Here is an 18,918-nt window from a genome sequence, read left to right on the forward strand (position 1 = left end):
CTGCGAGTTACATTATACATATATTACACGATTGTCAATGCATTTCCTTATTTTAAATCGTTCAGGGCCTACGACACTTTTGAATTTCCCTTCAAATACGAGCATTTGGTGGCATTCTCAGTGAAAGCTCTAGTTGTCTTTTTTGGCACCGACTCCACTGATTCTGATGTGAAAAGAAATTAATACACAGAATTTCTGATTGCTTCATTTAACCACGTCTGACTCCTTATTGTGGTAACTTATCACGTTTCTTTCCCCTTGAGTATCTTACTGATGTATTGTTGCTATACCACGCATTGAAATATTCTATACCTTCTGTTTTTGTTATTTTTTTCATGTAGCGCATTATGTGGAAGCCGAAAAAACTGCGCGGAAGACCTCTAGGTGCTGTTGGTAAATACCGGGTTCGACGTAAATTTCCACTCCCCCGAACAATTTGGGATGGTGAGGAGACTAGTTACTGCTTTAAGGTAAGTCATGTGGAAATTTCATAATTTTCTTTTACTGTAGGAATACCTATGGATGTATATTTACATAGAGATATAGATAATGAACGTTGACAGTGGAAACGTATGTGGGAGTAAATTGTGTATGTTGGGAAGCCTTCACAAAAAACATCGCTCAGGTTGTTGGCGAACCCTGACCTCGGAATCGTTTTCGTAGACATGAGTGATGTAGTGGGCGATGAATGGGAGAAAGCCATTGCCGTTGATGAAGTTACATTCACCCTTCCACAAGACAAATATGACGGGAATTTCAAGGGAAGTTAATTTACTGCAAATTTTGCAAGGTTTCTTCTGGAAAATTTATTGATTTGAAGAGTCTCAGAGTTTTCTCCAGGAAATCATATTAGAAAGCGTGAGCTTATGCTCCATCTACCACAGTTGCAGAAAATTTCTTGGAATTTAATGTATTTCTGGTCTAATTTAGCTCAATCATATTCTTTCTTCCAATTACGGCCTTTCGAGCATAACGAACATTCGCTATTACCATATTTACATAACTCTATGTATTTGATTCGTGATTTGAATTCGTACTCCAACCGTGACCCAATACCACAACTTCGATTAAAAATATCTAGTGTCCAAGATAACCAATAGCTAACAAAGCCATTTAAGGCTTTAAAGTGTCATCGCGGATCACAATTCTTTTGGGACTGGCAGATCACTCTGATACAATGAGTAAGTTTGGCAAGGGTTGCCTTCTCGCTTTCCTGTTTGGAGATAGATATCTAGTTCAGCTGAATCAAGCATTTTGAAAAAGGATGTGTGCTAACACAAAGCCATTTACTCATCGTATTAGTGTTCAAAATCAGATTATTTTCCAATTGTTCGAATTCAGCGTAAGCAGCCAATTCATAACTAAAACTGGTGGCTTCAACGATTATTACCGACTATATTTGCCAAATAAGACCAAGGCGTAGGGAATTTTACGCGCTACCAATAGACATAAGCAATAACGCCCTCCGCCTACTAGGAGGGAGCTCCAATGAAGGTTGAGGATCTTAAACAATTTCCACTAAGTTTCTGGCAATGATAAACTATTTTTTGAAAACCTTTTTAAGTGGTTAACTATAGTTCGGAAGTTACAGTAAGATGTGAAATCATTTAGGAGGCAGCATAACCTCGGGATACATACTAATGACATAAAACAGGCTTTATTCCGAAAATGGCCAAAAAGGATCCTTTTCGCCCTAAATCTTTCAGAGCAATTTCCTTGACATCATTCGTGCTGAAAACAGTGGAACATGTCTTGGAGAACTATATTAGAATGAACGTTCTAGTGCATACTCTTTTTTAACCATGTCAACAGAGTAGTGGCGTCAACTGAAACTGTATCAGTTGATATATACACTAGATGGCGAAATAGATGCTAAAGAAACAGCCCTGTGTACGTGAAACCTTCACACATACTCTACGGCAATAGCTTCCGCAAAATAGGTTAATGCACTTGGGAGAGTACTCAACACCAGATGCTGTTGAAACACCTAGTCACATGAAATTACCGTCAGTTATAGGCTTAATGGGTACACTATAACCATTAAAGAGGCACAATAATTCTTTTAGAAGACGATGCAAATTTCATTAATAGCATCATTTTTATTTTTGCTGCAAACGATATTCTTCAGCAAACATCTTTTTCTTCAGCCTGTGCCGTGTCGTGTTACACCAATGGTCACACATGTACAATGTAATATGTTCATCTCCATTTCTGCGAGACGGCGTTCATTATCTTTTATAATCGGCTATCACTCAGAACTATAAAGGGTGACAAGGCGGAAGGCACTGGGATAAACTGTGGATTTGACTCGTTCGTTTATGCGTCGATCACAAAAAAACCAATTGTGGAATGCCATTTCATACAAGATTGGCTAAAGGGATTGGTCTGAGATATTTAAATCCCCCAGTGGACAGTTCGCTGCTACTGACAGTCATAAATCAGCGTGCAGGGTGCTGTACGCTGTTTAATGTCCCATCACAAAGCAGTTCTCATATACCTGCCACACGTTCAGCTTTACTCTTCAGATTACGATAATGTGAACATTCTGCTGAATATTTTATTTTTTTCATATTAGAGCGGTCGAACTTCCTTGCCAGCCAGATGGGGTCCTACCCTTTTCAATAACTTGATTGAAGAATTCGGTGAATCACAATTTCGAGTCCCAGATCTTTGCTCAGCTACGATATCATCAGTTCCTGTTGCTTTGTACATTCAACTCGGATAATCGTGAGTTCTTATATGTACCAATATTTAGGGTACAGATGCGTATTTCTTTGCCTCAAACTAATTTACTTACATCCTGACGCCGTCCATGTGCCAAAACTTCATTTCTTGACGGGTTCGAGGCTGCCGCGTGGACCAAGGTGAACGCCGTAGCATTTCTCCGGTCTCTTTTGCTCAACGCGATAATCTTTTCTTTCTTTTTTCTCAAATAATCATTTTTGTTTTTAACAACATTGGATGCGTTTTCTTGGTCGCTCTGTCGGAGGACCTGTCCCCAGAGGAGATCATGTAGGCTTTAACATAGTGAAGTAACTTCTTTTGTTGGCACTGTCCAAATCCAGAACCGTCTGCCAAGATCCGTGACTCGGAGTGAGAGGAAGCAGATGTCATCAGTGTAATTGAGAAATTTGAGGAAAGATAGCATATTCCATTTTACCCCTCCACGAACTTAGAAGAAAAACTATCTGTGACAAGATACAGCTCTCGCAAACTCTTCTTTCGACTTCAAATTACTCAGAGATTATACTTCAATGCAGCATGTAACCTTTTCCACCCTCATATGTCGCTTTTGCAATAGCTGTTAGTTTCCTTGACATCCTACACTAGATGGTCTGAAGACATATATACAGGGTGCGGCAGCATAACTTCCTTTTTTCAAAATTCAATAAAAACTATTGTATGCATCGCAAAATATTTATTTATTTTTTATAATGTAGGTACATGTCTAAAGTTTTTATTTACATTGTTTTGAAGATCAAATCTGTTAGGTGACGTCCCCCATTCTCCATACATTGCGTAAACCGATTTCTGGCGTTTGTCATGACTCTTGTTAGCATAGCATGTGTTATGTTGGCAATTTCTTCTTGGATGTTGGTCTTCAAATCTTGTAGGCTTCTTGGACGGTTCACATAAACACGGGATTTCAAAAAACCCCATAGAAAAAAATCACAAGGGGACAGATCGGGAGAGCGTGCCCGCCATTCCAAATCGCCTCTAATTGAGATAAGGCGCTCTGGAAAGTGTTCCCTCAAAACAGCCATCGATGCTCTTGAAGTGTGTGCTGTTGCACCGTCTTGTTGGAACCAAGTGTCCCCCAAATCCAAATTTTGTAGCCGTGGGAAAAAAAATTCTGTAGCATGTTTACATACCGGTCCGAATTCACTGTCACTGTAACCTCATTTTCCTCAAAAAACCAACGCCGTGCGATCGTAACATTGACGCTCTCACTGCTTCAATGTTCTCAGGTGATCTAACGGGCCGAGGGACTCCAGTTCTTCCTTTTGTCGCACTTGCAGTTTGTCTGAATGTAGTGATCCATGTAACAATTGATTTGCGGTCTGGGACGGTCGCCAACGGGGCTAAATTAAAGCGATTCCGAAATGCACGCTGTGTTGCAATAACCGAACATCCGCTTGAAAAGTAAACCTCAACGGCAAAGGCACGCTCCTCACTATTCCAACGCATGATGGCGACTGAACCGTGTCGGGACAAAACTTTACAGTATCCCCTCTTGAACAAGACCACTAGCGCTCCGCTATAACATCAACTAACTGAGTGGCGCGCATTTTAAAAAAGGAAGTTATGCTGCCGCACCCTGTATATACAATCAACGCCGAAATTGAAAATGCTACCCCACGAACCAAGAACTGCTATTTACTTCTGCACCTCTTGTATCTAAATATAAGCAGAATTCCGTGTGGAGCTAAGAGCCGGTGCACAGAGCACGATCAGGCGTTTTGGGGCGTAGAAGGAAATAAAATATTATGCTAACAAGGGACAATTAAAAAACTTTCCGATGCTAGAAATGAATATAAGGAGCTGATAGTTCTTAGTAGCGCATACGAGAATAATTCAGTTTAGAAGATCAGAACTAACCTAACTATTATTATTATTATTATCCTACGACTTCTTGAGACGCCCGCATTCCCCCTCTACTATTCTGTGCTAAGTACTCTTGGGACGGCACACTCGTCGGCCACCGTGAGAGATTGGATTCCACTGCATGGCGTAGGCAGCAATGAATTTGTCGTCCCTCCTTAATGTATGGTCTATCCACTGCCACTTTCGTCTTTCGATTGCATTGCGTTCAAGTGCCAGGTCTATGTGGCGGCTAAGTTGTTCGTTTGAAACAGTATCAGGCGACTCTAACGACGCAGACAGATGTTGACGAAGGCTTGGAACTTTTGAGTGACAGTAGAGGTCACTTTCAATGTGCTCCCATATACCGACACAGAAATAACAGTAACACGGAGCAGCCTCAACTTGATCTTGGTAAGAGATTGAGATAACTGCATTTCCAGGTTTTAGACAATGTTAGTGCGTCGAGTGACATCTAGTTTGATGCCACCATAGGTCAGAAACAACTCTTTCTAGATATGTAAATTGATAGATGCCTTCGAGGCTCTACCCATTAATGTCCGTCAGATTGTGAGCCATGGTTTTGTTGATGTTTGTCTTCGGTCTAACTCTACTTGCCTCTCTTTTCAAATCGAAAGTCATTTGGCCAAGATCTATTATCCTTTAAGACAACAAACAAATGCCATCGGCGTAGTGGAGGTGTTTGAAGTTGCATGAAGAACGTCAGCGATAACAAGAAGAAATAATATCAGTGACAAAATGCAGCCCTGGCGAACTCCATCTTGGACTATGCGTCATCATATGTCGCTCTGATATTAGTATGTTTCTCCTGAATAGAGCACACCAAATATACTCTCTGCTCACGCTACCGAAAGCGTTCTTGAAATCAATGAATGAAAGAAGATCTACGCGCATTGTTCTAAAATTATCTTAGCTATTGTCTTTGACAGCAAAACAATTGCTCTTACTTAAAATCTTAGCGATCATCCCCTTTTACATTCTCTAAGAAAGGTTTTGAATATCCAGGATTCCCATAAGAGTAGAAATAGCAGATCTGCAGTAATTACAGGTGCAGCGATAAATAACTCTTCGGGGAGACCGTTGAGTCCAGCTGCTTTATTCCGTTTGAAGGCACTGATGGCTGAGATGATTTCTCTTCTGCTTTGAGGAGCAGTATGTACCCGAATTTCAACCGCAAGAAACGGAACTTCACCGGATGTGATATAATTATGAACCGAGGTGGAGTATTCTCTCCATATTTTCAGCTGCTCGTAATCGTGGATGAGGAGTCGACCGTTAACTTCTTTGTAAAGATCACCGAAAGGTTTGTGACTATACGCAAATTCTTCTATGATGTTGTACACCCTCTTGAAATCATTGCATTTTGCGGAATCTTCCGCTTCGGTCAGGCGCAATAACGAATTCTCTTTTGTCGCGGAACGCACTACGTTGAACTCCTCGAGATTCCGCAGAGTAGGGGTGCATCAGACCCACCACCACTCGCAGTGGCCGCAGTGCCTTCAATTCCTTCCTTTGATCGATCCACTTCCACGATTCCGCAATCAGCTGGAAACTAACTGATCTTATGGCATGCTCTGTGCTCGAATAATTTGCCATCAATGAGAAAGTGGTGAAGACTGGAGATATCTACAAACCTCCCACCATTATCACTACGTTCACCGAAATCGGGCTTCCCCATCAGATGTCCGAGGTGTTATCACCACCTTGGCATTCAGATCACCCATCACGATTACAATATCACCTTTAGGAAGCCTCTCTTGAACTCCGTATAATTGCTCGTAGAAAACATTCTCCAACACTATGTCAGAAATTTCCGTTGGTGCATATCACTCAGTACTATTGTGATGTTTCTCAACTTGGACAGGAATCTTACAGTCTGAATGCTGTCAAAAATCGGTTCTCAAATCAAAAAAGCGCGCCCTGTGGGAACCGAAAGAAACAATCCGACAACGGGTTCGCGTCTGTTACCACTTAGCTTTGCAGACTACAAAAACACATTATATCGTTGGAAATCTCACTCGAGTTGCAGAAAGTTACCATCTTGGAGTGCTCGCCCCGTTACGGAGAAGCGTGCGTACATTCCAGAAACCAATCATAATCCGTTTTAGATAACCAAGGATGTTCGGCTAGAGGTGCGTCCCTACCTGAGGCGTTTTTAGTGTTTCGGCAGTGGCTAGGTTTCGAATTTTGTAAATTGCTACTCCTCAGATTTCTTTCCCTTTTAGTCGCCTTTTATGACAAGCAGGAAAATCCTTGAGTGTGAGTCCTTAAGCTCTAACCCACATTATTATTATAATTATCTATAATTTTTAATTTTTAAACATGTGCAAACTTTTTTTCATCCTAAAATTGAAAGAGTAGAAATTTTCTCTTGGTTTTACGCACATTGTGGCGTACAAATTAGATATCACTAGAGCCTATTTTCGACATGTGACTAGTATAATTTATTTTCATTCAATTTGCATAAATTTCCCATATCCCAATTAATACCAAATCGCATCAAATACAACTTTAATTCGTCAAATATCAAATTGCTGTGAAAATATCAGTTACAGGCTCTGCACACTTCAGAGCTACGATAATTTAAACTCGTATGATCGGAAATCTGCGATAACTCCCCTATAATCATTTGTCATCATAATCAGCGTGCAAATGATTTATCTGGAATACATTTTTTTGAAATTCAAGTATTTGTCAATTCTAATAAAAGAAGCGATGACAATCAAGAAGAAAATGGGGATAGAAAATAAAGCTATAATAGAAACACGAGAATCGAGTTTCAGATATTGCTAAAGGTGTCAGATTTTTGTTATATTCCACTGTCGTCTTATTTTCTCTCGTGTCTGACTTGTAACTGGATGTATTGTTGAAATAATGGTCTATATATCTTATGGCAAAAGATTATAAAAAGTCCAAATACATCTTGCCTGAAATCAAAAATTTCTCACGGCATCTAAGGTATCTTTGTGTCGTGGATGTTAAATCAATTTCTAGCTCAGCTTTTTTGCTTTTCAGTCGGTGATACTTCGTAATTTGAACCGAATCCAATTTGTAAACTTCTTAATTAAAATGATAAGAATCCAGATAACGACGGATAAATTTTAAGATCCGCGAAACGTCCATTAGTCATTTTTAGGATGTTTACGCAATACTTTTCGCATTTTTACGCTAATCCAAGTTTTTGTTGGTGTTAATTCGCAAATGAGATATGACCACACCACGCGAATGATAAATGGCACACAACATAAAAAGTTAATTAATTTGGGTTCGTATTTCTCTGTGGCGTGCGTAATGTTCCATTTGATCGTATTATGAACTTCCGGCTGCAATTCCAGCAGAAGTAACATGTACGAACCATATGTGCTGTTCGTCGCGGACCATTTGAGGGGTTTTTGCACTGAGTCTGTCCCATAGAGAGTCACAAGTGAAAATTAACATATGGATTTCAGTCATTCATTCATAAATGTACTTCTTGATGCTGTATGGCACACGATGTCTTCAGTGGCATTAATATCTTTTTTTCTCATTATTACAGGAAAAATCTAGATCTGTTTTAAGAGACTGGTATGCACATAATCCTTACCCGTCACCGCGAGAGAAACGAGAGCTGGCAGAGGCTACAGGACTGACAACAACACAGGTAACTTTTTTATTTTGACATGGGTAGAATCGAATTATGCCTTATAGCTTTTATCATCCATTGATTATTATCGTTTTACTGCAATATTTCAAAATGAAACCATTACGAACGAGAGAATGCAATACTGGTAAAAAACGAAGAACAAAAAATACACAATGATCATAGTTAACAACATACAAATCTTTAAAACAAAAAAAATCTTAGGAAACAATCCCCAATTCGAAAAGCAGCACTTTCTTAAATAGGAAGTTTCCACATGGACACTTAAGCCGACGGGAAAGATATAAAAATTAAACAAGTCGGGAAACCGGAAGCTGGACGCTTCAGGTACGAAAGGTTTTGTGTATTTCTTAGTACGTAGCACGTAATATATTCATATATTATGTGAGAGTATCCACTTTCGGGTGATATTGACATTCATAGTCTTCAATTTTCGAAGAAGCAACAAATTTGAGGTATTATAACTTTGTTAGTAATAGTGCGATTTCCACCAAACTTGGTGAGATAATGTTCTATATTATAGCCTATATGACTGTAGAATTTCATGGTACTAGGATGAACTTAAGGGGGGTTTCTAACCAATTACAAAAAATTGTAGTAATATACTATTATTAACTTTATTTAACCAGATATCGGCATGGAAGGTATTTCGGAGCCCAGGCACTATATAGTGGCAGCCTTCTGATTTTTTTCAGATTTTTCGGTTTGGTAGTTTCTGAGAATGGCCCTCTTAAAGAAGTGATCACTTTCAACCCCCCGCGCTCCCCACTCTTCCAACGAATGTCAAAACTAAGATCGGCTTTGAAAAGTACTAATCGAGACCTTTAATTTGATACCCCACATGACTATATTTGATGAAAAAAAATTTTACACCCTCCTTTTGCCTGTATGGGGACCCCCCCTTAAATTCGACGTAAAAGGATGTAATTCACTGTATGCGTGAGCGTTCACAGTTCCCACCTTTCTACCAAATTTGGTGTTAATCGTTATAACCGTCTCCGAGAAAAATGCGTGTGACGGACAGACAGACAGACAGACAGACAGACGGACAGACAGACAGACAGACAGTAAACCGATTTTAATAAGGTTTTGTGTTTACACAAAACCTTAAAAAGTTGGGGGGAGGGGGGATGGTCGGGGTAAGGTTTTCAATACCAACTCAGAAATCGGTACGTGCATCGAGGAACTACCACATCTCACATTTTGAAAATTTAGAAGATATCAAAGATGACGTAACAATTGCAACGCTGATTGCATTGTTTATCTGGAGGTAGATGGTGATCTCAGGAATGAACTCAAACTGGCGGCAGCAGTAGAAGACCTCAAAAAAGTTGTCTTTTATGTATCTGAAGTCAGCGGTCCGGTCCCTGGTGCAACAGGGGAACCTAGTTGGAATAAGAGATCCGAAAATTTTTCCTCCTAGTAAAACAAGTCGAGGACTGGCCCATGCACAAAAATGTAATCAGAGAAGCAAAGCGTTATAACTTCAGGAAGAGGTTGAACAAACAACAGAAGCATCTAAACTGGGTGCTGCCTAGGGATAGTTCAACATCCTCTGTCTGCATGAAAAATAGAGGGGGGATATCTACTGAGAATGAGGAAAGCAGGATTCTGTTCGTGGTAGAACACAATCAGGTGTATTCCGCAACTAGAATAAGATGGGCAGTGGAAAGTTTTTAAACCACTCTAAATCATCCGTATTGGATGATATCTTTCCAGTGCTTCTCCGGAGGGTCCTAGAAATCCAGTACAGCCTTTTGGAGTACATAACGAAGCCATGGAGGTTTTGATTCCGAAAGTGAGCAGTCGACGAATATTCGAACTGCACTGATAAATGGAGTCGAAAATAGCACTGTGTACATTTTTAGATATCGAAGGTGCTTTCGACAACACTCCACATACCTTGGGTGGTGCATTAGCACCGTTAGTAGGAAAGTAATAGAGTCCACCCCGAAAATAATGCATTAACTATACAGTACAATAGTAAAAAAAGTCAGGGAGATACACAAACTCCAAATACTGACCTGCGGGTATTCCGCATTGGGGCGATGAGAACATGCCCAACGACATCACTAAAGGCAATTCATCTTCAGAATGTTGGGGGAATATCAGCGAGGCGGAAAGCTGTCTAAATCGAAGGAAGATCAACATTCTTTCTATGCGGTACCCCGAATGGCTGATCTCAAAAATGCGCTCGCACAATTGGGTATGCGTGCCGCGGGTTTCAAGCCATGTTGGGCTAGAAGTCAATGAGGCAGCGGATGAGATGGTCAGGAAAGCAGCAAAAATACCGTTATATCGACCCAGAACCCTTCTGTCTGTCTGTCTGCTAAGACACTGGCATTAAAGTATGTAGAGTCAATCTAATTTAGAAAACCACTGTAACAAGTCGAAACAATGATAAATCCTCTTAAACATTGAAATTTTGTTTTGATTTTTTAAAAGAGAAGTAGCGTAATAACATAATTCGCGTTCGAACTCCGATACTGTGCGAAAACCCGAGAAGTTCAACGTAGTGTGGACCGTGGCAAAACGGAATTTGCTATTGTTATTAGTTGATCAAGGAAGCAACAGATTCCACAAAACACAATGATTTTAGAAGGGTATGCTGCATCACGAAAGAATTTGCATGTGGGCCATGGGCCTGCGAAGGATGTTATTGGCCGATTCCTCATTTACGATTACGAGCAGTCTCAAAGGTGGAAGGACCACTTCCCCTCGGTTTTTTATCGTACCACATCCGGTTCTTCATGCTACCTTTAACACCTCGACTCGCTGATCTGCTCACTCTTTCACTGGGACGTGGGCCTTGGCGAAATGGTTCTTGATTTTGACAGAGAGGCAGGTAGAGTTGGACTGAAGGTAAACACCAACAGCTCCCATAATTGCAACATTGAACAATAATACCAAGAGAAGAAGGTAGGAAGGCGAGAAATCAAAGAAATTTGGCGCCTCGAAAAAATGTTTATAGTTCCCTTAATATTGTCAGCTACAGGTATTGTGCCTAAATCCCTCACGGCTTCTCTTGATGCATGCAGAAGTACACCATTTCGCATATGTGCTCGATTTTGTGGGGAGTTTTCGACGGATTCTCCCATTAATCTACCACCGGCCACCACCACCAGCCCCTTTATCTTTTAAGTAGGTAGGATCGTTCGATGCTTAGTACTTAGAGCTAGTATTAGGTAATATCCGGCATCTGTTGACATTCTTACACCTCAGAAAAAATAACTGCAAATCTCCAATTACGACGAACTCTAAAGGTTAGTTGGTTCACCATTTAAGTTTATTCGAAATTAAGTTGACAGATATGAAATTTATGCTATATTTTCGCCGCACGCAGCAATCTCATATTTCGACATTACAATGGTATATGTTTTTTTGTATTTTGATATATGATTCACTTTCGAATTTCCAAAATAAAAATCCATAAACCTGCAACCAGCATTATGATTAGGGTTGGTTACACTAATCCTGCACTGATTAATCCAGATAGGGAGAATGCGATGAGCGGTCAGACTGAAAATTTTGTTTTTGTGGGTGCCTTTCTTCAGTTAAACTCTACCTGCCACTCTTTCGAAATCCAGAGACATTTAATCAAGGACAAAAACTAGGTGAAAGAGCAAACAGATGTCATTAACGTAGTCGAGGTGTTTGAGGAAATATGACATGGTCCGTTGGCCGAGGTACCGTATCGGTGGCTCTCGCTTCGCAGAAACTGCAACTGCTCTGTGGTGTGAGCCTCAAGTTCACCGGCTTTATTCCGTTTGAGTGCATTGAGGCCCTGATAATTTCTTTTCTATTTTGGGAAGCAGTCCGTATCTGCTTGTTATAGTGACTAGCCACTGGAAACTGGATGTATACAATTAAAAACTGTAGTGAAGGATTCCTTCTAACTCGTAAGCCGCTCGTCATCATGGAGGTGTAGACCGCTAACGTCGTTAACAGGACCATCGAAAGATTTCCGAACTCAAGTTCTTTCGTGATACAGTATCATCATCATCATCATCAACGGCGCAACAACCGGTCTCCGGTCTAGGCTTGCCTCAATAAGGAACTCCAGACATCCCGGTTTTGCACCGAGGTCCACCAATTCGATATATACGAAAGCTGTCTGGCGTCCTGGCCTACGCCATCGCTCCATCTTAGGCAGGGTTTGCCTTGTCTTCTTTTTCTACCATAGATATTGCCCTTATAGACTTTCCGGGCTGTATCATCCTCATCCATACGGATTAAGTGACCCGCCCACCGTAACCTATTGAGCCGGGTTTTATCCACAACCGGACGGTCATGGTATCGCTCATAGATTTCGTCATTGTGTAGGCTGCGGAATCGTCCATCCTCATGTAGGGGACCAAAAATTCTTCGGAGTATTCATCTCTCGAACGCCGCCAAGAGTTCGCAATTCATGAGGACTGACAAGATCATTGTCTTGTACAGTAAGAGCTTTGACCCTATGGTGAGACGTTTCAAGCGGAACAGTTTTTGTAAGATGAAATAGGCTCTGTTGGCTGACAACAACCGTGCGCGGATTTCCTCATTGTAGCTATTATCGGTTTGATTTTCGACCCTAGATAGGAGAAATTATCAACGGTCTCAAAGTTGTATTCTCCTAACTTTATTCTTCCCGTTTGACCAGTGCGGTTTGATGTTGTCGGTTGGTTGGTTTTCGGTGCTGACCTTGTCACCATATACTTTGTCTTGCCTTCATTAATGTGCAGCCCAAGGTCTCGTGGCGCCTGCTCGATCTGGATGAAGGCAATTTGTACGTCTCGGGTGCTTCTCCCCATGATGTCCATATCGTCAGCATAGGCGAATAGTTGGGTGGACTTAAAGAGGATCGTACCTATTGCATTTACCTCACCATCACGGATCACTTTCTGGAGGGCCAGGTTAAAGAGGACGCATGATAGGGTGGTATTGACAGTAATCCTGGTACTTTTATCTGACCTCGCACATTGGTCAGGGGCAGCCTAGTCAGTCTTATTAATTTCGTCGGGATACCGAATTCTCTCATGGCCGTGTACAACTTTACCCTGGCTATGCTATCATAGGCGGCTTTAAAGGCAATGAATAGATAGTGCAACTGTTGTCCATATTCCAACAGTTTTTCCATCGCTTTCCGCAGAGAGAAAATCTGATCTGCTGCTGATTTGCCTGGAGTGAAGCCTCTTTGGTATGGCCCAATGATGTTTGGGCGTATGGAGCTATCCGGCCTAGAAAGATAGCGGAGGATATCTTATAGATGATACTCAGCAGCGTGATACCTCTATAATTGCTACACTGTGTGATATCTCCCTTTTTATGTATGAGACAGATAATGCCTCGTTGCCAATCGTCAGGCATTGATTGGCTGTCCCATACCTTGAGCACAAATTGATGAACCACTTGGTGCAACTGGTCGCCTCCATATTTAACTTAATTCGGCTGTAATTCCATCGGCCCCTGGCGACATATGATTTTTTAGACGATGAATTGCACGGACTGTTTCTCCTAAACTTTGTGGTGGCAGTATTTGTCGTTCGTCTTCAGTTGGCAGGACCTCCAATTCTCCGATGTTCTGGTTGTTGATTAGCTCATCAAAGTACTTAACCCATCGCTCCAATATTCCCATTCTGTCGGAAATCAGATTTCCCTCTTTGTCTCGGCAGGATGTGGATCGAGGTGTATAAGGCTTCATCCTGCTGACTTGTTGGTAAAACTTCCGCGCCTGGTGCGGTTGCTCCCTGTACTTTTCTAGTTCACAGACTTGTTGGAGTACCAGGTTCCCCTTGTCCGTCTGTGAAGTCGCTTCTCCGTTCGACGGAGTTCGTGATAAGTTTCTGCGCGTGCCCGCGTCCTTTGAGAATGCAGCATTACTTGGTATGCGGCTATACAGAGCAATTTATACAGCCATCCCCAAAAAAGATGTTTTTCTGCTGCCACGCTAGAGGGCGCTGCGATTATCGTAAAGAAAAACATTAAACGGCATTTTAATGTACAGACTTAACTACAGCCCGCAAACTAGGATTATTGAAAAATATTAAAAACTAAATTTTTGGTGCCGCGTTAAACGGTTTTTTTTTGAGACTTTTTGCTATTTTTATAAGGCTTCTTTAATGAATAAAGAAAATACTAAATGGATCGCAATTATCCTAGTTTGCGGACCGTAGAAATAAGTCGTGAAAATTTCAAAGAATTTCGTTGGATAGATTTTGGGCCATGGTAGCAGCCGATTTTCAACATGCATTTTTGAGAAGAGCGCATTTAAAAAGTAGAATACGGTTTTTAGCCATAAAACCTTAACTGATCATTAATCTGCTACACCTACTCCATAAACCTTAGGTTTCTTGAAGAAATACAAGTAGAGCCTTGGCTTCAATTGTTATGATTTTAGCCAAGTTATTTGAACGTCATTTGGACCGATAAATATGCGCTTTATTACGGCGATCGACATAAATCTGGCATGTGACTTATCACGTGTTTAACACTATAATTTCCGAACGACCCCGAATATCAAAAAATCACTTTGTCTATATATTCTACACTATATCCAGATACAATTGATGTTAAAAAAAAAAGTCGATTCCTTTTTCTTTGACATATTCATCTAAGCTAGGGGTAATTTCAGAAAGAATTGATGAAGATCTTTTGTTTGATATCTGCATCTGGAATGCATATCCAAAAGAACACCTTTTCGAATTACTGTCCACTTCGAAATGCACAGAGTATTTGAAGGTGATAAAAGCGAACTATGGAGTTCTAAACAACTAGACCGAAGAAAACTGGAAAAGCTTTCCGTTATTCCTTTATCGCCATAAATATGTACCTTTAAATATGTATTGGATACAAAATTTTGCAAATTTTTCATCAACTTCATAAGTAAAAACAAAATAAACCAAAAAATTAAAACAAATATTTAATTTTTGCTTGCAGGTCTCAAATTGGTTTAAAAATAGACGGCAAAGGGACCGAGCGGCAGAGCACAAAGAGTGAGTAGATTTTCGTCAAGATTCAATTCTTCTTCAAAATGGTAAATGTAAACAAGGATGCGCTCAAGGATACGAGAGGTTGCAGATGTTACTCGAACATGCCGAAAGGATTTTCCCTGGACGGGTTTACGCTCGCTTTTATTTCACATTTTGTGTATTCTTTAATCATTTCCTGAATGAAAAAGGATGCACTTGAAACAAGCAATATGTGAAAATTTTTCCTTTGGATCTGTTTGCATATTTAATTGGCGAGAGACAGAGTTATTGATTTCTGGCAGTTCCAGCGGAAGTTCAATGCAAAAATTAACAAGTCGGAATACCGGAAGCTCGCGCTTCGGGTATAAAGGTTTTGTGTTCATCTTATGTAAGAGACGCACATTTTTCTGTCCGTATATAGCTACAAATCCAACATAATCCTCCATATTTTTCCAAACTACGAGACATACGTACATATTAGAGCCATAGATATCACGCTCACCCTAAACAAACAAACTGCCTATTACCTGCTGTACACATATATGCACGTATCTACATTTATCGTACCCATATTTCCGATTTACGTCTTATATCTATCTGAATTAGGCACTACCCGCAAAGTTCATTAGCACCCATATATTATATACCTACATACACACATGTCTGGTTGACAAATAACTAAAAAACTAAAGCAAAATAATTGTCTGTGACCCAATTCATAAGAATTCATTTCGTTATGGTATTGACGAATTGATATGTGATGATGACGTCATGCGGGTTGTAGAGTGCACGAAATTCACAAAAAATTGTAAAGTTTCACCCCCTATAACTTTGTTAATAATAGTTGGATTTTCTTCAAACTTGACCAAACTGTGCATTATATTCTTCATTACACGCATGCCAAATTTTGTACTTCTGGGATGAACATAAGGGGGGGTGCCGGGTAAATTTTTAAAATGTGGAAATATACTATTATTAACTTTATTTGTGCAGATATCGGAACCGGATATATTTTGAGGCCTAGATTTTGAAGAGATGCACCACGGTGATTTTTTTCAGATTTTTCGGTTGGATAGGTTCTGAGAACGAGACCTGTTACACTTTTTGGGGGTCATATTTTCAACCCTCACTCCCCTATGTTTCATCTAATGTCAAATATTGAACCAGATTCGAAAAGTACTAATTGAGACCTTTCATTTGATACCCTACTTGGCCACATTCAGTGAAAAAAAAATTTGCACCCTCCATTCACATGTACGGGGAGCCCCCCCTTAAACTTAACGCAAGATGGCGCCACTTACTGCATGTAAAGGGATCACCAGATTACATACTCTCACCAATTTTCGTGACAATCGGTCTAGCCGTTTCCGAATAAATCGGGTGTGACAGACAGACAGACAGACAGACAGACAGACAGACAGACAGACAGACGGACAGACGGACAGACAGACACCGTCTCGATTCTAATAAGGTTTTGTTTCACACAAAACCTTAATAATAAGGTTTTGTTTCACACAAAACCTTAAAAATAGGCGATCTGGTTACGGTCATGACTAGAACAATGTGCACCTTATCTAAGCCCCGAGGCAATTTTACTCTAAATGGCAATCAATCTTATTGTGAATCCCGAGTTCGGGTTATCAGCACTAACTTCGCATTTGGTAATTTTAATAATTATGCATAGTAAATCCGATAATAACCATTTTACAAGATCAGCTAAACTGTTAAACAAGTTCTCACCTAAATCAAGTGATAAAAAAGACATTTCCAGTGAATTTCTGTATAATTTTATGCCCCCATGTTCCATATTCTATCTCGACGGCCTGCAGACCCAAGTCTAATATCTAAAGGCTTGGAACGTCAGCACATTTTCCTATAAAGTTCTTATAAATGTGTCTAAAGAGAGACTTCATTCCTCGAGATATCGGTAAGGCTGTGCGCCATCGATCCTTCCAATTCACGATACTGCGGAGTATTGACCTGTCAGTACTACCGATGACCATCCTAGGTTGCTTCTTCTCGGTTCACGTTCATCTCTTCACCGATACCCAAACAGATTTTATTGCTAACCTTCTCACCCCTAATCCCTAAAAATATTTACCAGCCACTAACTCCACGGCTGGAGGAGGAATCGTAAAACGTAACGTACACGGCCATAACTTATGAGCAAGGTGTCGAATTTCATCCGTGGCCAGCCAGAGGCTAGCGATGCGGGTGGCGATAGTAGTGACTGGAAAAGATGTTCGTTCAGCGTTCAGGTTGCGATATGGATGATGGGTCCAGGTTGCCACCAAAACAATGGCAAAGAGTGAGGTGTCGTGTTCGATCGTCGAATTTGTCTTGGACGACGTCACTATGTAGGTACCCAACCAACTACACTATGGTCTGCTGATGTCCCTCGGCCCATTGTTATTGAAAATGATGAACTGTGGTGCTCGGTGGTGATCTAATTCTCGGTTCAGGTTTCACCTGAAATAATTCGTTCGTTGCACGTGAAATTCAAGACGGCGCCTAAATTTTAACAGAATTTTAATTTTGGTCTAGTTCGTTTTAGGTGAATTATTCAATTGTTCCAAGGTGAAATGAAACGTGAATGATTTATTCGACGTGGAGATAATCAATCGAGTGATTTGTCTCTGATTTGGAGCGTGGTGGAGCAGAAAGGGTACATGACTTAATTTTCTGAGAATGTCTACCGGTAAAAATCCCTCTGCCTTCCTCAAATTATACTAAGATTAGTTGATTATCAATATTTGCACACTTTTTTCGGCTATTTTAAAGTTTATGGGCTTTGAAAGCCATCACAAAGTTTCTAGGGAGTGGGTTTGAACGCATTAATAGGAAAATGACTATAAAAATAATGAGTTCCCCTCAAAGCTGGAAAGAGTGGATGAAAGGACTTTATTTGTCGATAATGTTTGCCATATGTACCCACAAACGTTGTCTTCTGAAGATATCCCTTCACCGCCACCGGCATGTTCCTAGCTCCGAAACAACATTAATTTCCACCATAGTTTCGACCACACCGATTACTGCAACAACGATAACAATGATGACGATAGCGACGGCAACGACAAGGATAAAAACGACATCAAATCCAACGGTCTTCGTAACAACACAATACGGTGGTAATTTGATATCCGATACGCCATTAAAACTTGTAAAATTGAATGAAAGTCTCTGTGCACGCTCGGGGCTTTCCAGTGCCATCGATTCGTGGTTTTTGTTTGGTATTGTGCCTGTTTGCCTCGCGGTCTTGGAGTTTGGTTTTTGGTTTTCCTTCTCGCTGTGTATTCCCAAGAGTAGTCAGCATTGCATGGTTGGTTGCTCCTTTGCCGCCTCGAGACCATCAGCATTCTGTCAGCCCTTTTCAGTCAGCCACCAGTCAGCTTCTCTTTTCCCAATTGAATGTTCCGCGCCGCTCTATATCCGTATTGCATTATTCGAGTTTTGCTCGGAATGTCTTTTGCTGTTTTGTTATCGTTCGTTGATATTATTTTATTGTTATCGATATCTAAAAAGGAGTTTGTTATCCACAAGAGATTTGAGATACGAGTGGAGAGATGATGAACAGGTTAAGTTGACGGATTTGCCCTCGCTAAGTAACTTCGAGTATACAAATGCAGATATGAGAGTGAATTGTGTGGATCGTAATAAAGCAATCAATTTGTCAGAGTGTTTTCCTGACAATTGTACTCTCAGCAGTCATAATTTGGCTTGGGATCATTA

General features: G+C 40.6%; 1 protein-coding gene across 1 annotated transcript in view; it reads left to right on the top strand.

Moving 5' to 3' along the window:
- Positions 1–18,918, top strand: part of LOC119655644 (protein sine oculis) — a 115,870-nt gene that overhangs the window by 56,561 nt on the left and 40,391 nt on the right. The window contains 4 exon segments of the mRNA XM_038061623.1: positions 342–361; positions 363–470; positions 8,138–8,242; positions 15,158–15,213. Of these exon segments, the coding sequence (XP_037917551.1) occupies positions 342–361; positions 363–470; positions 8,138–8,242; positions 15,158–15,213 (289 nt within the window).

The sequence above is a fragment of the Hermetia illucens genome, chromosome 4 (genome assembly GCF_905115235.1).
Source record: "Hermetia illucens chromosome 4, iHerIll2.2.curated.20191125, whole genome shotgun sequence".
Lineage (NCBI taxonomy): Eukaryota > Metazoa > Arthropoda > Insecta > Diptera > Stratiomyidae > Hermetia > Hermetia illucens.